The 20,171-nt window shown below is 36.2% G+C and overlaps 1 protein-coding gene across 1 annotated transcript; it reads left to right on the top strand.

Moving 5' to 3' along the window:
• Positions 1-6,473: 6,473 nt before the first annotated feature.
• Positions 6,474-16,427, top strand: LOC107824358 (thioredoxin H-type 2-like). The gene is made up of 3 exons (XM_016651104.2): positions 6,474-6,672; positions 15,804-15,926; positions 16,054-16,427. The coding sequence occupies exons 1-3, from the start codon at positions 6,586-6,588 to the stop codon at positions 16,195-16,197; spliced, it is 354 nt and encodes a 117-aa protein (XP_016506590.1). The 5' UTR covers positions 6,474-6,585; the 3' UTR covers positions 16,198-16,427.
• Positions 16,428-20,171: the final 3,744 nt, after the last annotated feature.

Genomic DNA, 20,171 nt, shown 5'->3' with positions numbered 1-20,171 from the left:
TCCAAACCCGGAGTCACGTTTCATCCAAAAACGATAATCAAGTCTTCACACCCCTCTTCATTTCAAGCAAACTCCTCTTCGACATATTCCATCTCCCTCGGTACAGTAGCCACCATCCTAAATAAAATACGTAGATCAAATCACCTCCTATCACGATTTCCCAAATCATCCTAAACTTTCTCAAGGCACGTGGCTATCCTACCACATAATCCATACGCTACTCTGCCACTCCCACTTCATTAACCCATCTCCTTAAGCAAATTCTCGACCTCTGATGTGCGTACTTGACCTGCTAGCAATTCAATCACCGCGAGACACCTCCCACCATGTCCTTCCTTATCCTTCACTACCCCAATACCGCCTTAAATCGAAATCCATCTTTGTAGTACCTTGACTAATAAATTGCTACCAACTCTAAGCCTCGTCACAGATCATCTTTCTCGAGCCATCATCATTAGAAACACTGATTCGATTCTGAAATCGCTACACGCTGCCATATTTGACAACCGCTTCTCAGGCACCATTTCACAACACCCTGCCCCTAAGGCAAATCAAGAAGACCATAACACCGGCGAGTTCAACAAGGACAATGACACCACATCATGAATGAGAATTCCACCGCGCTCGAAAATATCAAGTCTCGTTACTCCATCAACCAAAGCTTGAACATCTATAGTCCAATTGCGGAGGTGGAATTAAATGCCGAACCTCTAAATCATGCAATGAGAAATCCTAATTTCAAGTCATTCACTGCCTCGACACATAAACAACCACTCTACCATAACACCAACACTATGCGATAACAATGCATGAACATCATAGCAATCTGTGCATAGCCTCAAAACCACAGGAAATACAGATACTGAGCCGAATGACAAAACATCCTTCCACAAGGCGACAATGATAGCATGCACGAATACAAAGGTAAAAAAAAAAACACCATGCACCACTTTTGTAGTACCACTAAAACTCCTCGATGACCCATTGATAACAAGTGCTTCATGTCGCACGAGATTGAGTATGAGGGAAATAAAAGCATAAGCCTCAAAGGAATCAAATCGCACGTTGATGAATCAAGAAGGGAAATGCTCCTAACAACCTCGTAGCCTCTCGAAGATAAGTACAGACGTCTTCGTACCGATCCACAAGACTCTGCTAGCCTTGTCCATGACTCGTGAGACCCAAGTGAACCTAACGCTTTGATACCAAGTTGTCACGACCCAAAATCCATTATAGGTCGTGATAGCGCCTAACACCGTCATCAGGCTAACCAATAGTGATTGCTCGACTTGTTTACTCATTTTATTACTTTGAAATCATAATTTCCATTTATTAAATAATATAAAATATAATTTACAGGGTAAATGATAATATTTATATGAACTACAATAATGAACAACTCGTAGGAACCCCCAAAACTCGGTGTCACAAGTGCATGAGCATTAACTAGGAAATATAATAAAATACAACATCTGTCTGGAATACAAGTTAGACAAGAGAATATGAATAACTCTGATGGAGACTCTGTATGTTGTGGATCATAACATGGAATGCAGCTCACCGTAAAGCCCCCGCAAATGTCGCATCTCTGCACCCAGAGGACCACTAGAAACATATATATACCTGCACAATAAGTGCAACAAGTGTAGCATGAGTACGTAAATCAACGCGTACCCAGTAAGTATCTAGCCTATCCCCAAAGAAGTAGTGAAGAGGGGTCGACATCGACGCTTACTAGTGGTCCAATAAGACAGGTACAGTAAGAAGTAAATAAATATGGGGCAGAGCAATTAAACGGTATGAACAAATGTAAATACGAGGTACAATCCTCCTCTGATATATATATATATATATATATATATATATATATATATATATATATATATATATATATATATATATATATATATATATATATATATATATATATATATATATATATATATATATATATATATATATATATATATATATATATATATATATATATATATAAATGGGCCTCACCAGATAGGTCGTCACAGTTCAAATCAGGAAAAACTCACAGATACACTGGCTTTTTGTCAAATATTTACGCACGATTCCATAAGAGTATTTTATAAAAATGCCGAGGCGTACGGCCCGATCCCATCATAATATGTGCACTGCTGAGGGTCGAATGACACGAATCATAGATACATCCATTATATTGCCGAGGCGAATGAACCGCTCCCATGAGAGTGTGATACATAATCATGCCGAGGCGAACGACCCAATCCCATCATAATATGCGCACTGCCGAGGGTCGAACGACACAAATCATAGATGTATCTATTATGTTGCCGAGGCGAACGACCCGATCCCATTAGAATAAGAAGATTTAATGGGTCCTTAACCCACTCACGAATAAACGCGTGAGTTATAAAATTTAAGGAAAACATTTCGAGGAAAACGCATAACACATGAGAAATTCGTAAGAGGAGTGTAATTATTCTGCGGCTAATCATGAGGCCCGTTAAATCTCTACAATAGCAAGTCTATCACTCTACGCAAGTCTAGTCTCAAGTTGTAACGTAAAATAAAGGAATTTAATAGGCAAATGACAGCTCAAATAGTACAGTTATAACATGGGGGGAACCTAAGTCTACCCGGATATAACATGAATCTAGATACAGACGGACTCTCGTCACCTCGTGCATAGGTAACCCTCGCAACAAGTAGCACATCAAATACATCACCTAGGGGTAGTTTCCCCTCACAGAGTTAGAAAAAAGACTTATCTCGCTCCAAAGTTCAATAACCGACTCCAACCCCACTCTAACACCTCAAACTAATACATGTTGCTCCAAAACTAGTCAAACAATATGCAAACCAATACAAATATACTCTAATACTCATAATAAATCAATTCATAACAATTCTCAACTTTGCTCGAAAAGTCAATAAAGTCAACCCTCTGAACCATGTGCCCGGATTCCAAAAATTTTCGAAGATAAACTTTACCCATAACACTACGAACTCAAATATATGATTTATTCCCAATTCCATGTCCAATTTCGTGGTAAAAATTCAAAATATCAAATTATAGGTTTTTCTCTTAAAATCCCACAATTCCCATAAATTATTCATGTTTTAATTCACATATAAACCATGTATGTAACTCACATGGTGTAAAAATCACTTACCTAAAGTTTGATGATGAAAATGGCACTCCAAAATCGTCCTAAAGTCGGCTCCCATGGAAGGAATGAGGTGAAAATGAGCCAAAGCTCCGAAATATAGCTTCTGCCTAGGTATTAACCCTTCGCAATTGCAGAAAATACTTTGTGATCGCGAAACACAACTTTTCTCAGTTTAAAATTCCCTTTCGCGATCACGGAAAACCAATCGTGATCGTTAAGAGCAAGCTGCCCAACTCCTCCAGACAATCTATAGTATAATGGTCATAACTTTTTGTACAAAACTCCAAATGACAAATGGTTTAACTCTCTGAAAACTAGACACTAAAGGCTACAACTTTTATTTTTGGATTATCTCCAAATTCCCTATAGATGGCAAGATATAAGGTTCCAAAGTCAGCCCTATGTACGCGAACGCGAATCTACCTCCGCGAACGTGATTCACAGACTCCATTCTCCCATTTTCCTCTGTGAACGTGACCCTTTCCTGGCGAACGCGAAGAAGGGCGCACCAGACCTCAGAAAACAGCATCTCAACATGGCAAAGTGACACGTAGACCCTCCGAAACACACCTGAGGCCCCCGGGACCCCGTCCAATCACACCAACAAGTTCCAATACATGACACAAATGTGATCGAGGCCTCAAATCACACTAAACATCATCAAAACTACGAATCGACGATTAAAATCTTTCTTTAAACTTTCAAACTTTCAAACTTCAACGAACACGTCCGATTCATACTTAAACATTCCGGAATGATGCCAAACTTTACGCACAAGTCATAAATCACGATACGAACCTATTCCAAGACTCGGAACCCCAAACAGGCATCGATAACACCAAAGTCTACCTCAAACCAAATTTAGGAAATTCTAAAACCTTCAAAATGCCAACTTTCCATAATAAGCGCCGAAATACTCCCCAGCGACCCGATACTCAACCCAAACATACGCCCAAGTCCGAAATCATCATACAAACCTATTGGAACCTTCAAATCCCAATTCCGAGGTCGTTTACTCAAAAGTCAAACCATAGTCAACTCTTTCAACTTAAAGCTTCCGAAATTTGAATTTTCCATCCGAATCAACTCCGAACTTCTCGAAATTCAATTCCGACCACATGTACAAGTCATAATACTTAAAGTGAAGCTACCCAATGCCTCAAACCGCAAACGATGCGTTAGAGCTCAAAACGACCGATCGGGTCATTACAATTTAGCCTTTGTATCTTAAGACTAACATTTTTATGTTGCAAAATTATTATATGTTTTTTTAGATATGCAAAGAAGTTTTAAGAATTTGTTTTCAACAGAGGCGAATGTAGGATTTGATGACTACGAGTGCCATTGTCTATCATTAGTGAAGGAGATTGGATTAGGGTAAGTATTTAGTAGGTTTGATCCGTTTTGAATTGATTCGGTTTGGTTCGGTTGTTTCGATCATTAGTGAAGGAGATTGGATTAGGGCAAGATTTTTGGTGCATAAAAAATATATATGATCACCAAATTAAATAAGTTTAGTCTAATTCGATCTAATTCTCTCCATTCAAATTTCATTAAAAATATGATTAAAAACATAAAATAAAAATAAAATTTTAAATTAGCAAGTACACCCCTTCAATCTTCATATAGATCCGAGCGACCGGGTGGCGTGACACCCCAAATCTACTATATAGATGTGCCCCTAATTTCAAATATTGTTCCAATATAAACCTAGTTTACCTCATAATGAGTAGGACCAAGTTCTTGGCGAAGTAAAATTTGATAAGGAAAATAATTAATATAATAAATTGAATATCCTATGTGCAATAGTAGTGGATGAACCAAACTCAAATCATGAATGATTTAATAAGACAAATTTTATTTGATTACCGAGTCTTAAAAATTAAGAAAATAAATAAATGACTATATTGTCTAGTGTGAAATCATAATTTTAAAGCAAAAAAGGCAAACAATATTTCACTAATGATCGTTGTATTTTTAATATAGTCTAGATTGGTAGATAAACATAGATATAGATAGACAGATTTTCCTAAATGTTAAAGCATTAATAAATAATTGTTAATGTAAAAGTTTAACAAATAATGGTCACGTGAAACCTTCAAAATGATGGTCAAATGATAGAAATTGAATTTAATAAAAACTTCACGATATATTTGTAATTGACATTCCACTACTCCTATATAAAAAATGAAAAAGGGCCAAAACTGTCCATAAAATATCAAAATTGGTACAAAAATATCATCTGTCCATCTATTTGAATAAAAATGCCTATACAGTTATTTTTTGGCTCAACATTGCCCTTATTACTAACAGAAAATTATGGAAAGAAAAAAATATTTAATTAATATCCACGTGTCACCGTTCCATTGGCCTAACTTAAACTTCAACTAAAATATAACTAAACCACCCTTAACCCGTCCAAATATTGACCCGCTCCGATTTTAAAACCCAACTCTCTCTCTCTCTCTCTCTCTCTCTCTCCGCCTTGTTACTACTTGAGCGGAATTCACTGGCGGATCCGCCGGAAATAGCAACGTACACAATAGCCTATCTCATTTGCAAATTATGAGTACAAAATTCTTTTTTACTAGACTTAACACAATAATCTAATCGAGAAAATTGAATCCATGATAACAATCAAAATAAGAAAATAAATACTGAAGAAATTATCTAAAAAAATTGTTAATTATTATTAGTACATCATATGAACCCAATGTGTATGAAATGTGACAATTGCACAATACACGTTACATTGAGTAGAAAAACTTACATATTAATTGAATAAATAGTGAAATAAATAAAAAATAAAAATACACATCACATAAATAATAAAAAAAATTGATAAACAAATTCTCAAATTTTCACGGAGGAATGACAAAAAAATAGTGAAGAAACCCTCCCACAAATTTCAAATAAATAAAATTATATAACAAAGAATACCCATTGCATAAACAAAAAGAATCTAAACTTTTTGCATTAAGAAGAATATGACAATTTCTTCCATCTTCCATAAAAATAATTCTAATAGAGAACTCAATTTTGAGTATACCTCATTAATAATAGTAGACATACACTCGTAAGTAAATGCTCACTAATATGAAATAGCGAAGAGAGAGAGTTATGTTTTAAAATTGGGACGGGTCAATATCTAGGCAGAGGACATTTTTATTCAAATAGGTGGACGGAAGACAATTTTGTACCAATTACAATACTTCAGGACAGTTTTGATCCTTTTCCGTGTATATATATATATATATATATATATATATATATATATATATATATATATATATATATATATATAAAAGGCAAAAATCGCTCCGCAAAACAAGAACAGGCGTAGGAGCATAAGCTTTCTGTTTTCAACGAATTTAGGAGAAAATAAAAATCATAAAAACATTGGGGGAAAAAGAGAGAAAAAAAAATGGCAGAGGAGGGACAAGTGATCGGTTGTCACACCGTTGATGCTTGGAACGAGCAGCTTCAGAAAGGAATTGAAACCAAAAAATTGGTATGTTTTTCCGTTTTCCTTATATCTTTTATAATTGTAATTTGCTTATTCAATCCCGATGTTTAGGAGTCTTTTTTCTTTATTATTGTTTTGTTTTACTTTTTGCTAATTAATGGTTCCTTTAGTTTTCTATTATCGTGCATTTCATATGCTACAGATTGGATCTGACATGGGTTTATCTCAGTTAATTGTTGGAAGTCAAAGTGAAGGTTGCATACCATCATAGCAACCCCTGTGCTTCAAAATATTAGACTTTACTAAATTGTATCGCTGTTGGATTTTTTTTAACTACACTTTTTGGGGATGCATGCATAAGCACTTTAATTTAACTATTAATCTCTCTGTTTCAATTTATGTGAACCTATTTCTTTTTAGTCCATGCCAAAAAGAATGATCACTTTTCATATTTGAAAATAATTTCCCATCTCATTCTGATATTGGATTTGCCGAAGTGCAAGCTTCATAGAGAACTCCCTTTCGAGTTTAACTTATCGTGGTCCATGGGCTTTTTAGCGTCCTCCTGAGATTTGCTCTACCACTGTAGTAGGAGAGGTACTAGCTTTGGTATCATTTGTAACGACCCAAGCTCAATTGCCTAGGTATTGTCCGCTCTGGCTCAACTTTTGGAGTCTCACAGTTTTGTCCCCTTAGGTTTTAATCCAAAAGGCGCATCGATAGTTGAATCATGGACTCAACCTTATAAGGTTCCTAATTTTTCTTTTCCATTCTAATGTGGATTTTGCGCAAGGAAAGCTTCAGAGTGTACCCTCTTTGAGTTTAACTGTTAGCATTTGTTGGCTATTACATGTTTGCATGAAAGAATCTATCTATATATTATAAAAAGTTGGTCTAAGAGGAGATGAGGTGGCACATCTCATTCGCTAGGTTTGCTATTTATCTTTTTGCTAGTTTTTGTTTACCTTTTTATCAACTTCCCTACTATTTAGTGCTCTACTAAGAAAATTTAAAAGCTACTTCATTAATTTTATTAATTGCCCTCCCTGTTTCTTCTTACATTTATCTTTTCTCTCATTTTTTTAATCTTTCCAATTACTCAACTATTAAAAATTGAATTAGGCTTTTCAATGTATATACTCCCTCCGGTCCATTTAAAATGATTTTTTAGCTTTTTTATATTTGGTCCAAAATAAGTGATTTACAAAAAAGCCAAAAAATTATTTATTTTTTCCCAAATTACCTATGTCTAAGAAATTTAGTGTCTTTTCAACACAATTAAATTAAGTGATCAAAGAGGTCTTTTTTCAAGGCAATTGAATTTATCAATGTTAATGATTTTTCTTTATCGGATGTCCCTAAAGGGACAATATTAGTGTTTTCACATCTTTAATACTCTTCCTATTATGTCACAACATCTCCTATTATAGCATAAATTTTATTTCATCTCAATTTTTTTTTTGAAAAGGTAATATATTTGTATTAATTAGAAGGTGGACTACACCAAACCAGTGTAACCATCCATAATTACTAGAGGGAGTACCAGAAGAGATTCTAGTTCTCTGTAAAATCTCATAAATAATCTAAAACATCAAAAATACATTCACATTCTTCTAAATACTCATGTTTACACCAAAAATAATAGAGCACTAGACATCTCATCTTCAACTTTTGTATAGGACTATGGTTGTCTTCAAAACACCTTTGATTCCTTTCTTTCCAAATTATCCACCATATACAAGCAAGGACAGTCTTTCATCTCTCTTTCTGACTGGATTGTTCACTGTCTCTTTTCCAGCTTGCTAGAACTTCCCGAATTCTCCCAGGCATGACCCATCGAATCCCCCTCAGGTTTATGAATATCTTCCATACTTGGTCAGTAACTCTGCAGTGCAAAAAATGATGGTTGACTGTCTCCGCATGATCTTCACATAGATAACATCTGGAGCCCAACTGATATCCTCTCTTGATGAGATTATCTTGTGTCAAAATTGCCTCTCTTGCTAAATGCCAAGTAAAACATGCAACTTTGTATGAGATTTTGACTTTCCATATCAGCTTCCAAGGCCAACAACCAATCTGGTTGTTAGAGTGATTGTACTCCTTGTAAGCCGATCTAACATAGAACTTGCCTTTTCTACCCCTTTGCCAGATCACACAATCCTCAGTTTTTGATGTCCCTGTGAATTGTTCTAGTGTGTTATAGAAAGCTGTCAACCTCTGAATTTCCCAATCGTTTAGTAGTCTTCTATAAGTGAGGTTCCACCCTAGGCCTATCCACATCTCTCCAACAGATGATCCTTGTTGTTGGTTCATATTGTAAATGTCCGGAAAAAGTTGCTTCAGTGTTCTTTGCCCAAGCCATTTATCTTCCCAAAAAGATATTTTCATTCAATTTCCAACTTTGAGATTGGATTTGTTACTGAACTTTGGCCATAGCTTTCTGATAGACCTCCACAAACTTACCCCATAAGGACTATTTATAGAGTTAGTTGTCCAACTTCCTCCCATCCCATACCTTGCCTTGATTACATTCTTCCACAAAGATTGCTCTGTTGTAGAAAACCTCCATAACCACTTCATCATCAAGCCTTGGTTCTGAATTTTTAAATTCCTGATCCCCATTCCCCCTTCCTTTTTGCTGGTTGTAAGGATATCCCACCTGACCAGATGGATTTTGTTCTTTTCATTGTTGCCTTGCCACATAAAGTTTTTTCTCAGAACATCAAGTCTTTTCACTACACTTGCATGCATTGGAAATAAGGACATCATGTAAGTAGGCATGGCATCAAGAACACTGTTAATAAGAATTAGTCTTCCTCCCAAGGATAAATATTGACTCTTCCAGCTAACTAACTTCTTTTCACATTTCTTTACTACTCTATTCCAAATCCCCTTTGATTTACTTTTTGCCCAAAGTGACATTCCCGTATAAACTATTGGCAAGACTCATATTCTACCTTCAAAGATTCTTACCAAGCTATGTATCTCCATTACTTCATTAACTGAATAAATGAAACTTTTATTCCAGTTAATGTGTAATCCAGATATAGCTTCAAAAAGAATGAAGACCAATCTCAATAATAGTAGTTGATCTCTACCAGCATCACAAAACACCAATGTATCATCTGCATATTGTAAATGTGTGATTTTCAGGTGATCTGATTCCCTAAAATTCACCATGAAACCCCTGATCCTGTTATTAGCTTTAGCAGTTCTAAACAAATTGTTTAAGCCTTCCATTGTAAGAATAAATAAGAAAGGTGAAATAGGGTCCCCTTGTCTCAATCCTCTTTGAGATGAGAAGAACCCAACAGGTGAACCATTAATCAAAATGGAGAATTTTACAGTGTTAATGTAGAATTTGATCCACCTGATCCACCTTTCAGCAAAGCTCATCTTCAATAAAATTTCCAGCAAGAACTCCCAATTCTGATGATCATATGTCTTTTCTATGTCCAGCTTACACAAAATGCCACGATTTTTGCTTTTCATTCTAGCATCTACACACTCATTAGCAATGAGAATAGCATTCATAATTTGCCTGCCTTTGATAAAAGCCATCTGCTGAGTGTCCGCCAGTTTGCACATCACTTTTTTGAGTCTCTTTGTCAAAATCTTTGAAATTATTTTATAGATACTACCTATCAGACTGATAGGTCTAAAGTCTTTCAATTCCTTAGCTCGCACTTTCTTAGGAATCAAAGCCACGAAGGTGGCATTGAAACTTTTTTCGAAAACTCCATTTTCTTGAAAATTCTAGACAGCAGCAACCACATATGGACTAATCACTTCCCAACATTGCATGTAGAAAGCCATAGTATAACCATCGGGGCCAGGAGCCTTGTCCCCTGCACATGCTTTAACACTCTCCTAGATTTCCTATGGTTCAGAGCTGCTCAGTAACATCTGGTTATCCTCTAGACTAATGGTTGGGCATTCCTATAGATTACATTGCGGTCTCCACTCCTCAGCCTCTGTGTATAAGTTTTGGTAAAAAGTGACTATCTCCTTCTTGATGTCTTCAGGATTCTCCACAGTTTCCCCATTAACTAGTAACTTATCAATGTTATTGTACCTTTTATGAGCATTAGCAGTTCTATGGAAAAACTTAGTATTTCCATCTCCTTCTTTCAACCAAATAGCTCTGGACCTTTGCCTCTATGCTATCTCCTCCTTTCTAGCAGTTTCCTCAAACTCCAACAGTAGGGTAGCTTTTTTATGTATTTCTTCATCATTCAAGATCCTCAGCTCTTGAATCTCCTCAAGTTCAGCAAGTTGGCCAAGGATGTTCAATTTCTGCATATCCAAGTTACCTTGTATTGATTTGCTCCACTCTTTGAGTTTCTCTTTCAAAGCTTTCAGTTTGAGAGCAAGAACATAATCAGATCTACCAACACAAGAGAAAGAATCCCACCAGTTTTTAATTCTGTCCTTGAAGCCTTCAGTCAGCAGCCACCAATTCTCGAATTTGAAATAAGATTTCACTGGTTCCCAATTCCCACATTGTAGCATCAGAGGTGAGTGATCTGAAATGACTCTGTGCATGATTGACTGCTTAATATTTCTAAAGCCTTCATCCCATTCTTCAGAAACCAAGAACCTATCCAACCTAGCAGCAATATTGTGATTTACCCTTTTTCTTCCAAGTAAACTTCCCTCCTAGCAGTTTCAAGTCTACTAACCCCATATCCTCAATGAATTCTGTAAATTCAGCCATTGATCTGGTGAAATTATTACAATTCTTCCTCTCTGATGGAAACCTAACAGTATTGAAGTCCCCACACACTACCAAAGGCCCAGTTAATAAACCCCTAGCAGCATCTAACTCCCACCATACTTCTTTTCTTTCAACTCTGTCATTAGGAGCATATACACTAGATAAGTGCCAATCAAACTCTTATGATTTGCCACTGAACTTACATGTGATGGAATACATACCCAAGCTACTAATCTCCCCTTCCCATACCCTACCGTCCCACATGATAAGGATACCCCCTAGTTCCACTTGCTTTTAACTGAGCAAATTTTACCCACCTGTATGCCCATAGTTCTCTAACTAATTCCCTGATTTCCCCTTCTATCTTGGTCTCATGGAAGCAATAAACATCTGCCTTCCAACTATGAATCATATTTTTAATCGACTCCCTCTTTCCAAATCTATTTAATCTCCTAACATTCCAGGATATAATTCTGATCATCATTTACTATCAATGGCAAGATATTCTCCCTGCTTCTAGTACCATTGCTTTTGAACTTGCTCCCAATATCTAAGTTTCTCACTTCTTTGCTTTCTTTCTTTTTTGGGGTGACTGCCTACATTGTCGTCATTGATGGCTCCATTGAAGCTCGCCTCTTACCATCAATCTTCATAAATAACTGAAGTGCTTCTTTCTCACACCCTTGAAATTTCACCCCAAACTCTTTGCTTAATCTGATGATATTTTGATGCACCCAAATTGGTGTATCAAAATCTGGATCCTTCTATTCTTCATTGGCTAGTGAATTTAGAGGTAGAGCTTCTCTTTGGCGCAATCCCCAATTGTACTCCCCTCCCCAATCTGCATGTTGTCAATTTCCTGGTTCTCTGTCGATAGGTGTTCCTTTTATGTGATTATCACCATGGCCTTTTCTTTGTCAGCTTGGATCAGATGGTTCTCCTTGTTAGTTCCCTCAAGACGGTCGACCTCTGTTGCCAGCGTTAGTTTATTAACGTGATTTTCCATTGAAGAGTCCGTTACAATAGCCTGTATCTCAATTAGCAGATGATCTTTTAAAAGAGGGTCCTCAGATTGGGCTATTTGAGTTGGGCCTTTGCAACAAATATCAACTGAGGGATCTGGCAATTTTGGGCCGAAACTAATTAATTGTTTGTGGCCCAAAACTTCATTAAAAGAAACAGTGATGACCTCACGTGACTCTGGCACACGTGCCAATTTTTTTAAACTTCTCCCCTTCCTTCGATGTACCCACGTGACTAGAGGACTTTTGTGCCGAATAAGTCCCATCTCCCAGAAGATTTCCCCTATTAGCCATCTGACCTTGCCTTCCTTCATCGTCATCCCGCAAGACCGCCATCACCGTCGCCGGAACTTCGCACCAGATGGGAATTTTGTACAAAAACCCATCGCCTTCCACCTGTATATCTCTTGGTACCTTGCTTCCATCTCCCTTCACTTTAATTCTTGCCCATCGTAGATGATTTTTGAGTGTTGTCTCCTCCTCCGTTTCGATCCATCCCCCACATTAGTTACCTATTGCTTTGAACACTTTCTCAGACCATAGATTAACAGGAAGTCCCTAAAGCCTAAAGCCTAATCCAAACCCAATCACGCTCCATCTCTCCTGACCAGCACCTAGTAGTAGGTTTCCACCAATCAAGGATTACTTTGGACTTCTTCCAACGCCATTCTCCCATAAGAACATGTTCTGCATCCTTCCTTGAAGGAAGTTCAAACAAAAATTGAGAATCATTTATCTCATGCACGTTGACACTAATGGTGGATTTCCATGTGTTGCAAGCCCATCTCCCGATATCGTTCAGAGTTGGCGTCTCCTTAATAGAAGTCATAATATAGTTCAGAGTTGGAGTCTCCTTCATAGAAGTCATAACTTTTTCTACTATGCACCTACGCAACACATCTTTGTCCGATAATTCAGAGCCTCCAGGGATTATAACTTTGGACCTGTTGAATTTGATTGGGGATGATTTCGTTCCTTTTGATGACTATCTGTTAGTTCTGACTGCTTCAGTATAGGATGACTCTAGCTGGGGGTTTCTCACAATCTGAATATTCCTTTCTTTTTCTGGGACATTTATGAGCCTTTGTATTTTTTGAGCTATGTCTCCCCACCCTGCATTTAGTGAGATTTCCGGTGTAATAATGACAGACTTGTTCTCCCCTTGTACGACAATGAAACTGATGTACCTACCATATTCATTGTATTTAAGATTGCAATAAAATTCTGCATAGTGGTCTTTCATATTCCATCTCCTTATTGCCCTGTTGTGTTCCTTTGACACCGCATTAAATACTTCTGTCACCCATTTCATAACTTTGAGACTAACAGTTGCTGTCCTCATCAGTTTCCTGCTACGTTCAACCCGTTCGAACCATACTTCAGACCTAGAACAATTTTTTGTGATGTCAAAGGATTTAAAACCTGCATTATAATAAATCCTGTCGCTACCCATAATAACGGATGTGTTAAAGAAGATCACATTAGATGAAATAAAGGAAGCAGTCGCCGGAATCTGGTGTTTAATGGCCAAAAAAAGAAAAAGTTGTCGGATTTTGGTGAAACTGAAACGGGATGGCTCGAAAAAGCCTCGAGAAGAGGTTGTCTGAAGAAAAAAGTTTGAAAAGTCGCCGGAAAAAGCCACACGCGCCGGTGCGTGGCTGAGATCTCACCGGAAAGCATGCGAGATGGCCGCGCGTGAGGGCGCGTGAGGGCTCGGTTGCCGGAGAACTTCACTGGGGTTTGGACGCGGGAAGCTTGGCTCTTGATGGGGGTGGTGTAGTCTTAGGAAAAAGAAGAGAGAATAGTCTCGAAAAATAAATTTACAATAAGAGATGAAATGAAATTTATGCTACAATAAGACACGATGGGATAGTATTAGAGATGTGAAACCATTATGACATTGATTAATTCAATTGCCTTGAAAAAATACTTAATTCAATTACCTTGAAACAATGTTGTGAAAAACGCTCGCTTCAGTGCTTTAAGCGCGAAACGAAGTGAGGCGTCAAGTGTAGCGCTTCAATTATGTGAAGCGTATTACGCAGTTGGATGTGAGCGCTTCTGCCAAAAAAGCGAGAAGCGACAGAAGCGCTCACTTTTGTGTTTAATCAACTTGAGGGGAAAAAAACAGTTCTTTTATCACAAAATCAGCAGAGCAGCAGAGTTGCGACATAACGACTAGGGTTTTCAGCACTCTTCAAGGTTCTTCAAGTTCAAAGGGTCAGGTATGATTTCTTCTTTCCCCTTCTTCTTTTCGTTTCCGTGCTTAAAATTGCAGCGAAATGCTGCTTGTTGCCAAATTTTTTATTCATAATTAGCTAATTTTGGATGTTCATTTGCTCTTAATAGATTTTAAATGGCACCAAAAAAGAAGGATAAGAAAGATCCTGCTTAGGCTTATTCTGAAAAAGCTAGCGAGACCAACAAACATGCAATTAGATGTCTTTTCTGTAACAAGATTTCTAATGAGGGAATTTATCGTCAAAAATTTCATCTCATCGGTGGTGACTCAAACGTTGCATCTTATCCTAATGTTCCGCCGCATGCGAAGGAAGAAATGAAAGCATACTTGCAAAAAAAAAATGTTAAAGACTCAAATGCTCCTAATGTTCTGCCGCATGATGACGATGATGAAATAGAAGAAGGTGACGATGATTTGTCGCTTCCATTAAAATTACAAAAGCGGGGAAGGGTACAAACAATGTCTTCAAGTTGTAGATCTACTGGTAAGACTAAGACTAAAAATCCTCTAGATTGTTATTACCCGCAAAAACCTGGAGAAGAACAACAACAACAACAACAACCCAGTATAATCCCACTAGTGGGGTCTGGGGAGGGTAGTGTGTACGCATATCTTACCCCTACCCTGGGGTAGAGAGGCTTTTTCCGATAGACCCTCAGCTCTTTCCCTCCAAGAACTCCCCACCTTGCTCTTGGGGTGACTCGAACTTACAACCTCTTGGTTGGAAGTGGAGGGTGCTTACCACTCACAACCTCTTGGCATGGTGATATTAAAAAGGGAAAAAAACTATGTTGTTCGTGAGAATCTCATTTGTCTGTTTCTATATGTATATATTTTAAAAACTCTGAAAGTATGGAGGACCAAGTGAATGAATTGCAGATTTATTGCTGCTAGCGTCTATACCACATCAGTGGAAAGGCTGCCTTGAGGCTGCAGGGCTACCCCTCACTTGGTTATAGACGCTAGCAAATTAATGGATATGAGCATAAAGCATCAATTATTCTTGAGATCGTTGTTTGTTGTTTGTTTGTTTCACTATTAGTTTTACTAAATTAGGAAGATAGACGTGTATATTGTGATAAAGATATTTACCATTTTGAATGCAAATTAAGAGCTGATAGTATGTATAGTCCTTTTCTAGCTATTTCCTTCGGTCTCTTCACTTCATTTATTCAGATTACTGTTGTCGCAGATAGTCGTGGACTTCACTGCTTCTTGGTGTGGTCCCTGTCGGTTCATTGCCCCATTCTTGTCAGAATTGGCCAACAAACTACCCAATGTTACCTTCTTGAAGGTGGATGTGGATGAATTGAAGGTAAATTTAACGTCACAGTATAGTTAGAAGCTTGGGTTGCTTAACCTATTAATGATTCCTATAGGAATTACGATATTCAATTGAGATGAGTGACAACTTGTGTTTATGTCTTATTTCCTTGTTACAGTCGGTTGCTACTGATTGGGCTGTGGAGGCAATGCCAACTTTCATGTTCCTCAAGGAGGGTGATATCGTCGATAAGGTTGTAGGAGCTAAAAAAGAGGAGCTGCAGCAGGCAATTGCCAAGCACATTGGTAGTGCATCAGTCTAATATGCTTTATTTCTACACAGACGTATACGTACGCGTGCATAGTACATCCTAATATACATATCTTGTGACAGTTTTATCTGTGTGTATCAGCAAGAACTGATCTAATTGGTAAAATTTGCATACATACTATCCTCCCCAAACCCTACTATGTCAGATTATATTGGTTATGTTGTTGTAATGGGCTTTGGATTTATCAAGTTCTTGTTATAAAGTATGATATTTGGCTTGTTTCTCTTTGTCAAAAATCAATTTCTTGCATCCTGTTCATTGTGCCCTTCTAACCAATAAATCAGCCAATGACATAGGGATTATTGGTTATGCTGCTAAGGAATGATTTTGTTTAAGAAGTCAAGGTTGTAGTTTTATCCAGTTAATTTTGCAAGGTAAATCTCATTCCTATGAGTACATATTGTTGTGCAAACAAAGATCTCGAGGGGGAAAACGTTTGCCATAATTCATCAATGGTGAAAGTAAGACAACTAAAGTTTGTCTGATTATTTGTATTGTACAACCAAATTTCAATATTGTAAATACTTTTATTACAATCTTCTAAAGTACTTATTGGTGCAACAATAAGTACTCCCGTGGAGGAATCCTTCAGTCCCTTGCAATTCTCATGCTTTCTCATGTGTTCTATTGTTGCATTTCCAATTTTAAGCTTCATAATTATGTATCCAATTTTTTATTGTTTACATACTCTCTTTTTCACTCTATTTTACATAGTCTGATTTGACACGAAATTTAATAAATAAAAGAAGACTTTTGAAACTTGTGGCTATAACATTTGTATGACTATTAAACTTTTAAAATTTGTGATCATAAATATATCATTGTGTTTGTGTGGTAAGCTTCTTATTAAGGAGATATGAAAGTGTATCATTCTTTTTAAAACAATCTAATAAGTAAATAGTATCAAACAAAGTGAAACAGTGATTAGTTTCAAGATACATGTCTTCTTTTTTTTTTCTAAGGGAGGCACAGTTCTAAAAAGAAAAGAACAGAGACTCGCAGAATCTATCATTTGAAAATTGAATTTTTTTATCTTAGTATCTGCAGGTAATCAGATTCCTTTCCTTCCATTTGAGCTAGCCAACAGTACATTACTTTCATTCACTTCTGTTCTTTTCGTGCCTTAATTGAGTTGATACTAGACAGGAGCGGCTCAACGAAATTGGTGGCCTAAAGCCGAACGTTAAGATGATGCCCTAAATTTTGAGCACTCTTGATGACGTACCCAGCCAAACAACACCATCCTTTCCTATTAATGGTCTTTATAAAAAGAATATCTAGGAGTGACGGTTTTAGACTAGACGGGCTAGTTCAACAAAAAGTTACTATTTTTATCTTGAATCAGTATTTTAAAAGATGTTTTCGGGGCGAGCTCTGGGGCGAAGCGTACCGAAAATGGCCCGAGGCGATGGTGGGGGCGAAAGTCTCAAGAGGCGTACGTCTAACAATTCGGTGCGTACGTCCGGACGTTGAGGCACGTTTTTTCTAGTGAGGCGTAAGCCCAAGGGACTTTTTCAAATTAAAATAAAATTTGCTGAGTAAATCCTTAATATAATACTCAAACTCTCAAAAGTCAGCTTCTAGTTACTCAAAATTTCTTTCCCAAATTTTTATCTTGTCAGCTAGTTTGCTACTATCTCCTAAAAAGTCAATTTTCTTTTGCAAATACAAAAAAACTCAATTCTCCTCCGTAGTAGCAAGTTCAAAATTCGAATTGAAGGCTAGTCATCCTTTTTGTTTTTTCATGTTGAAAATTTTATTTTTTTCAACTCAAGTTACTTGTACTTGTAAAAAGCGTATAATGGATTGTTTTTATTATTTTTTTTGGGGATGAAGCACATCTATATATAATTTTTACTTATTTATAATTTTCTGCAATTCTTATGCAATTTTACCTATTTAAGAATATTTACTGTAATTATATTCTTTTATGAAATATTAAAAATTAAATATCTGTCCCCGTACCTTGGGGTTTACGCCTCTTTGAGGCATATATAAAACATTTCGACTTACGCCCACACCTTTTAAAATACCGTCTTAAACTACATATATCATATGTGATTATGAAATTAATTGACATAATAAATAAAGAGCAGAATCCATTGACTCCATGTTATGAATTCGCCACTGCATGTAAATGAACAAATTACTACTAATATCTTGAATTTGCAACAAGATGATCTTTCTAGAGAAGATCGAATTTACTAGCAAAACAAAGTTGGGCAGAGGGGTGTGTAAATGAAAAATATTTGGTTGGGATTTCTTCATTCATTGCCTATTGGCTAGGTTTGGTGTCTATGACATCTATGTTATAGTTGGAATTAGGGGTGTGCTTGAGTCGGATTGGTTCGGATTTTTTAATTACCAAATCAAATTAATTGTATCGGGTTATTAAATTTAAATACTAAATCAAACCAATAACCCGCTTCTACGGAAGAGGTTTACTTTGTACCGCCCGGAGGTCATATAGATCGGAATCCGGAGCGATAAGAACGAAAGGGTTGGTGTGGCCACATAAAAGTCGGATTTTTTAATCTCGATTTTTTTTCGAGTTTTTCGAATTTTCGAGTTTTTTCGGTTTTTTTTTCCATAAAATTTTCATAGCACAAAACATAAAATTTGTTCTCCAAATATTTCTTTAATCCTAGTACGACAGAACTATATAAGGTATTTTTTCAATAAAATAACATAAATATGAGATGAGTCATGGCATTGTACTAAAATATTCAACAATAAAGATAATAAAATCGCATAAAATAAATATTATTAATAAGCCATAATGAAAACAAACATAATTTAAAATTATGACTAATAAGTACTATTATTTACATGACTAACCACTAAAAGAAAAATAAGTTATACATTTTATCTAAATCATGAAAAACTAAAAAATAGATATCCAACACTATTTTCATTCATAGTACAATTGAATTGAGTATATTTTATTAGCATTAATATTGATTTGATTTTGGTTTCGGATTTATTTGAGTTACTAACATTTATGGACTATAAAACTTATTGGAACATCCAAAAAAATATAAGTCCAAGCTTGAAATAATACGTTAAAAGATAAAATTATGAAAAAACTTAATAAATGTTTATAAACTACACTACCATAAATGTTTTTATGTATTAAATATATTTAAAACTTTTATACATATCATGTCGGGTTGGTTTGATTTCGGTTTATTTTTTTTAGTTAAAACCAAACCAAACCAAATATGATCGGGTTTTTTTTTCCAATACCAAACCAAATCAAATCAAACCATAATCAGTTTTTTTTCTCAGTTTGACTCGAATTATCGGATTTGTGCGATTTGTCGGTTTAATATGTAAACCCCTAATTGGAATTATTTAAGTTTGTATTCATTTGGATTAAAAAAACATTTGCTGCTGCGTCAAAGGAGCTGGCGGTGGCGGCACAACTTACTTTAGTACAACTGCTTTTGAATATTTTAAACATTAAAGAATTTAAAAATTAATTAAACATTAAAGAAAAGCACTTTACAACATACGAGCAATTTGTTTTTAAAGAAAAAACCAGAAAGGGGACATGTTTTTTCTTTAAACTCAATCTCAATCAAACATGTTTAAACTTACTCTTACATAAAATGTGACAAAAGAGAGATTTCTTTTCCTCCAATTTTGTAATAAAAAGGAGTAAATTCATTTAATTATAATAATTACTCCATCTAACATGCTTTTTTTTTTTCGTATAAAGAAAGAATAAAATATTAAGTTCAATTATCAGCCCCCTTCCACCGGCCGGTCCGAAACCGGGTCAACCCGACCCGTTAAACAGATTTAGGTTCACTACATCGGTTCTGCAAAATTTAAGTACTGAAAGTTTTTTTACCCACCAGTTTGAGTCTTTTGCTAAGTGGATTAAACCTCCTCAAGTTTAGCAAACTTAAAGTACAATAAGTGCTCATGACAATAGATAAAGGACAAAGTTAGACTTGCCC

Source organism: Nicotiana tabacum, chromosome 14, assembly GCF_000715075.1.
Source record: "Nicotiana tabacum cultivar K326 chromosome 14, ASM71507v2, whole genome shotgun sequence".
NCBI lineage: Eukaryota > Viridiplantae > Streptophyta > Magnoliopsida > Solanales > Solanaceae > Nicotiana > Nicotiana tabacum.
This window is presented reverse-complemented; position numbering and strand designations above follow the sequence as displayed.

Bases quoted from the DNA above. Each gene is read 5' to 3' on its own strand.
- LOC107824358 (XM_016651104.2), top strand. From the start codon at position 6,586: ATGGCAGAGGAGGGACAAGTGATCGGTTGTCACACCGTTGATGCTTGG. The intron at 6,673-15,803 runs GTATGTTTTTCC...CTGTTGTCGCAG, and splicing joins GAATTGAAACCAAAAAATTG to ATAGTCGTGGACTTCACTGC. The intron at 15,927-16,053 runs GTAAATTTAACG...TCCTTGTTACAG, and splicing joins TGGATGTGGATGAATTGAAG to TCGGTTGCTACTGATTGGGC.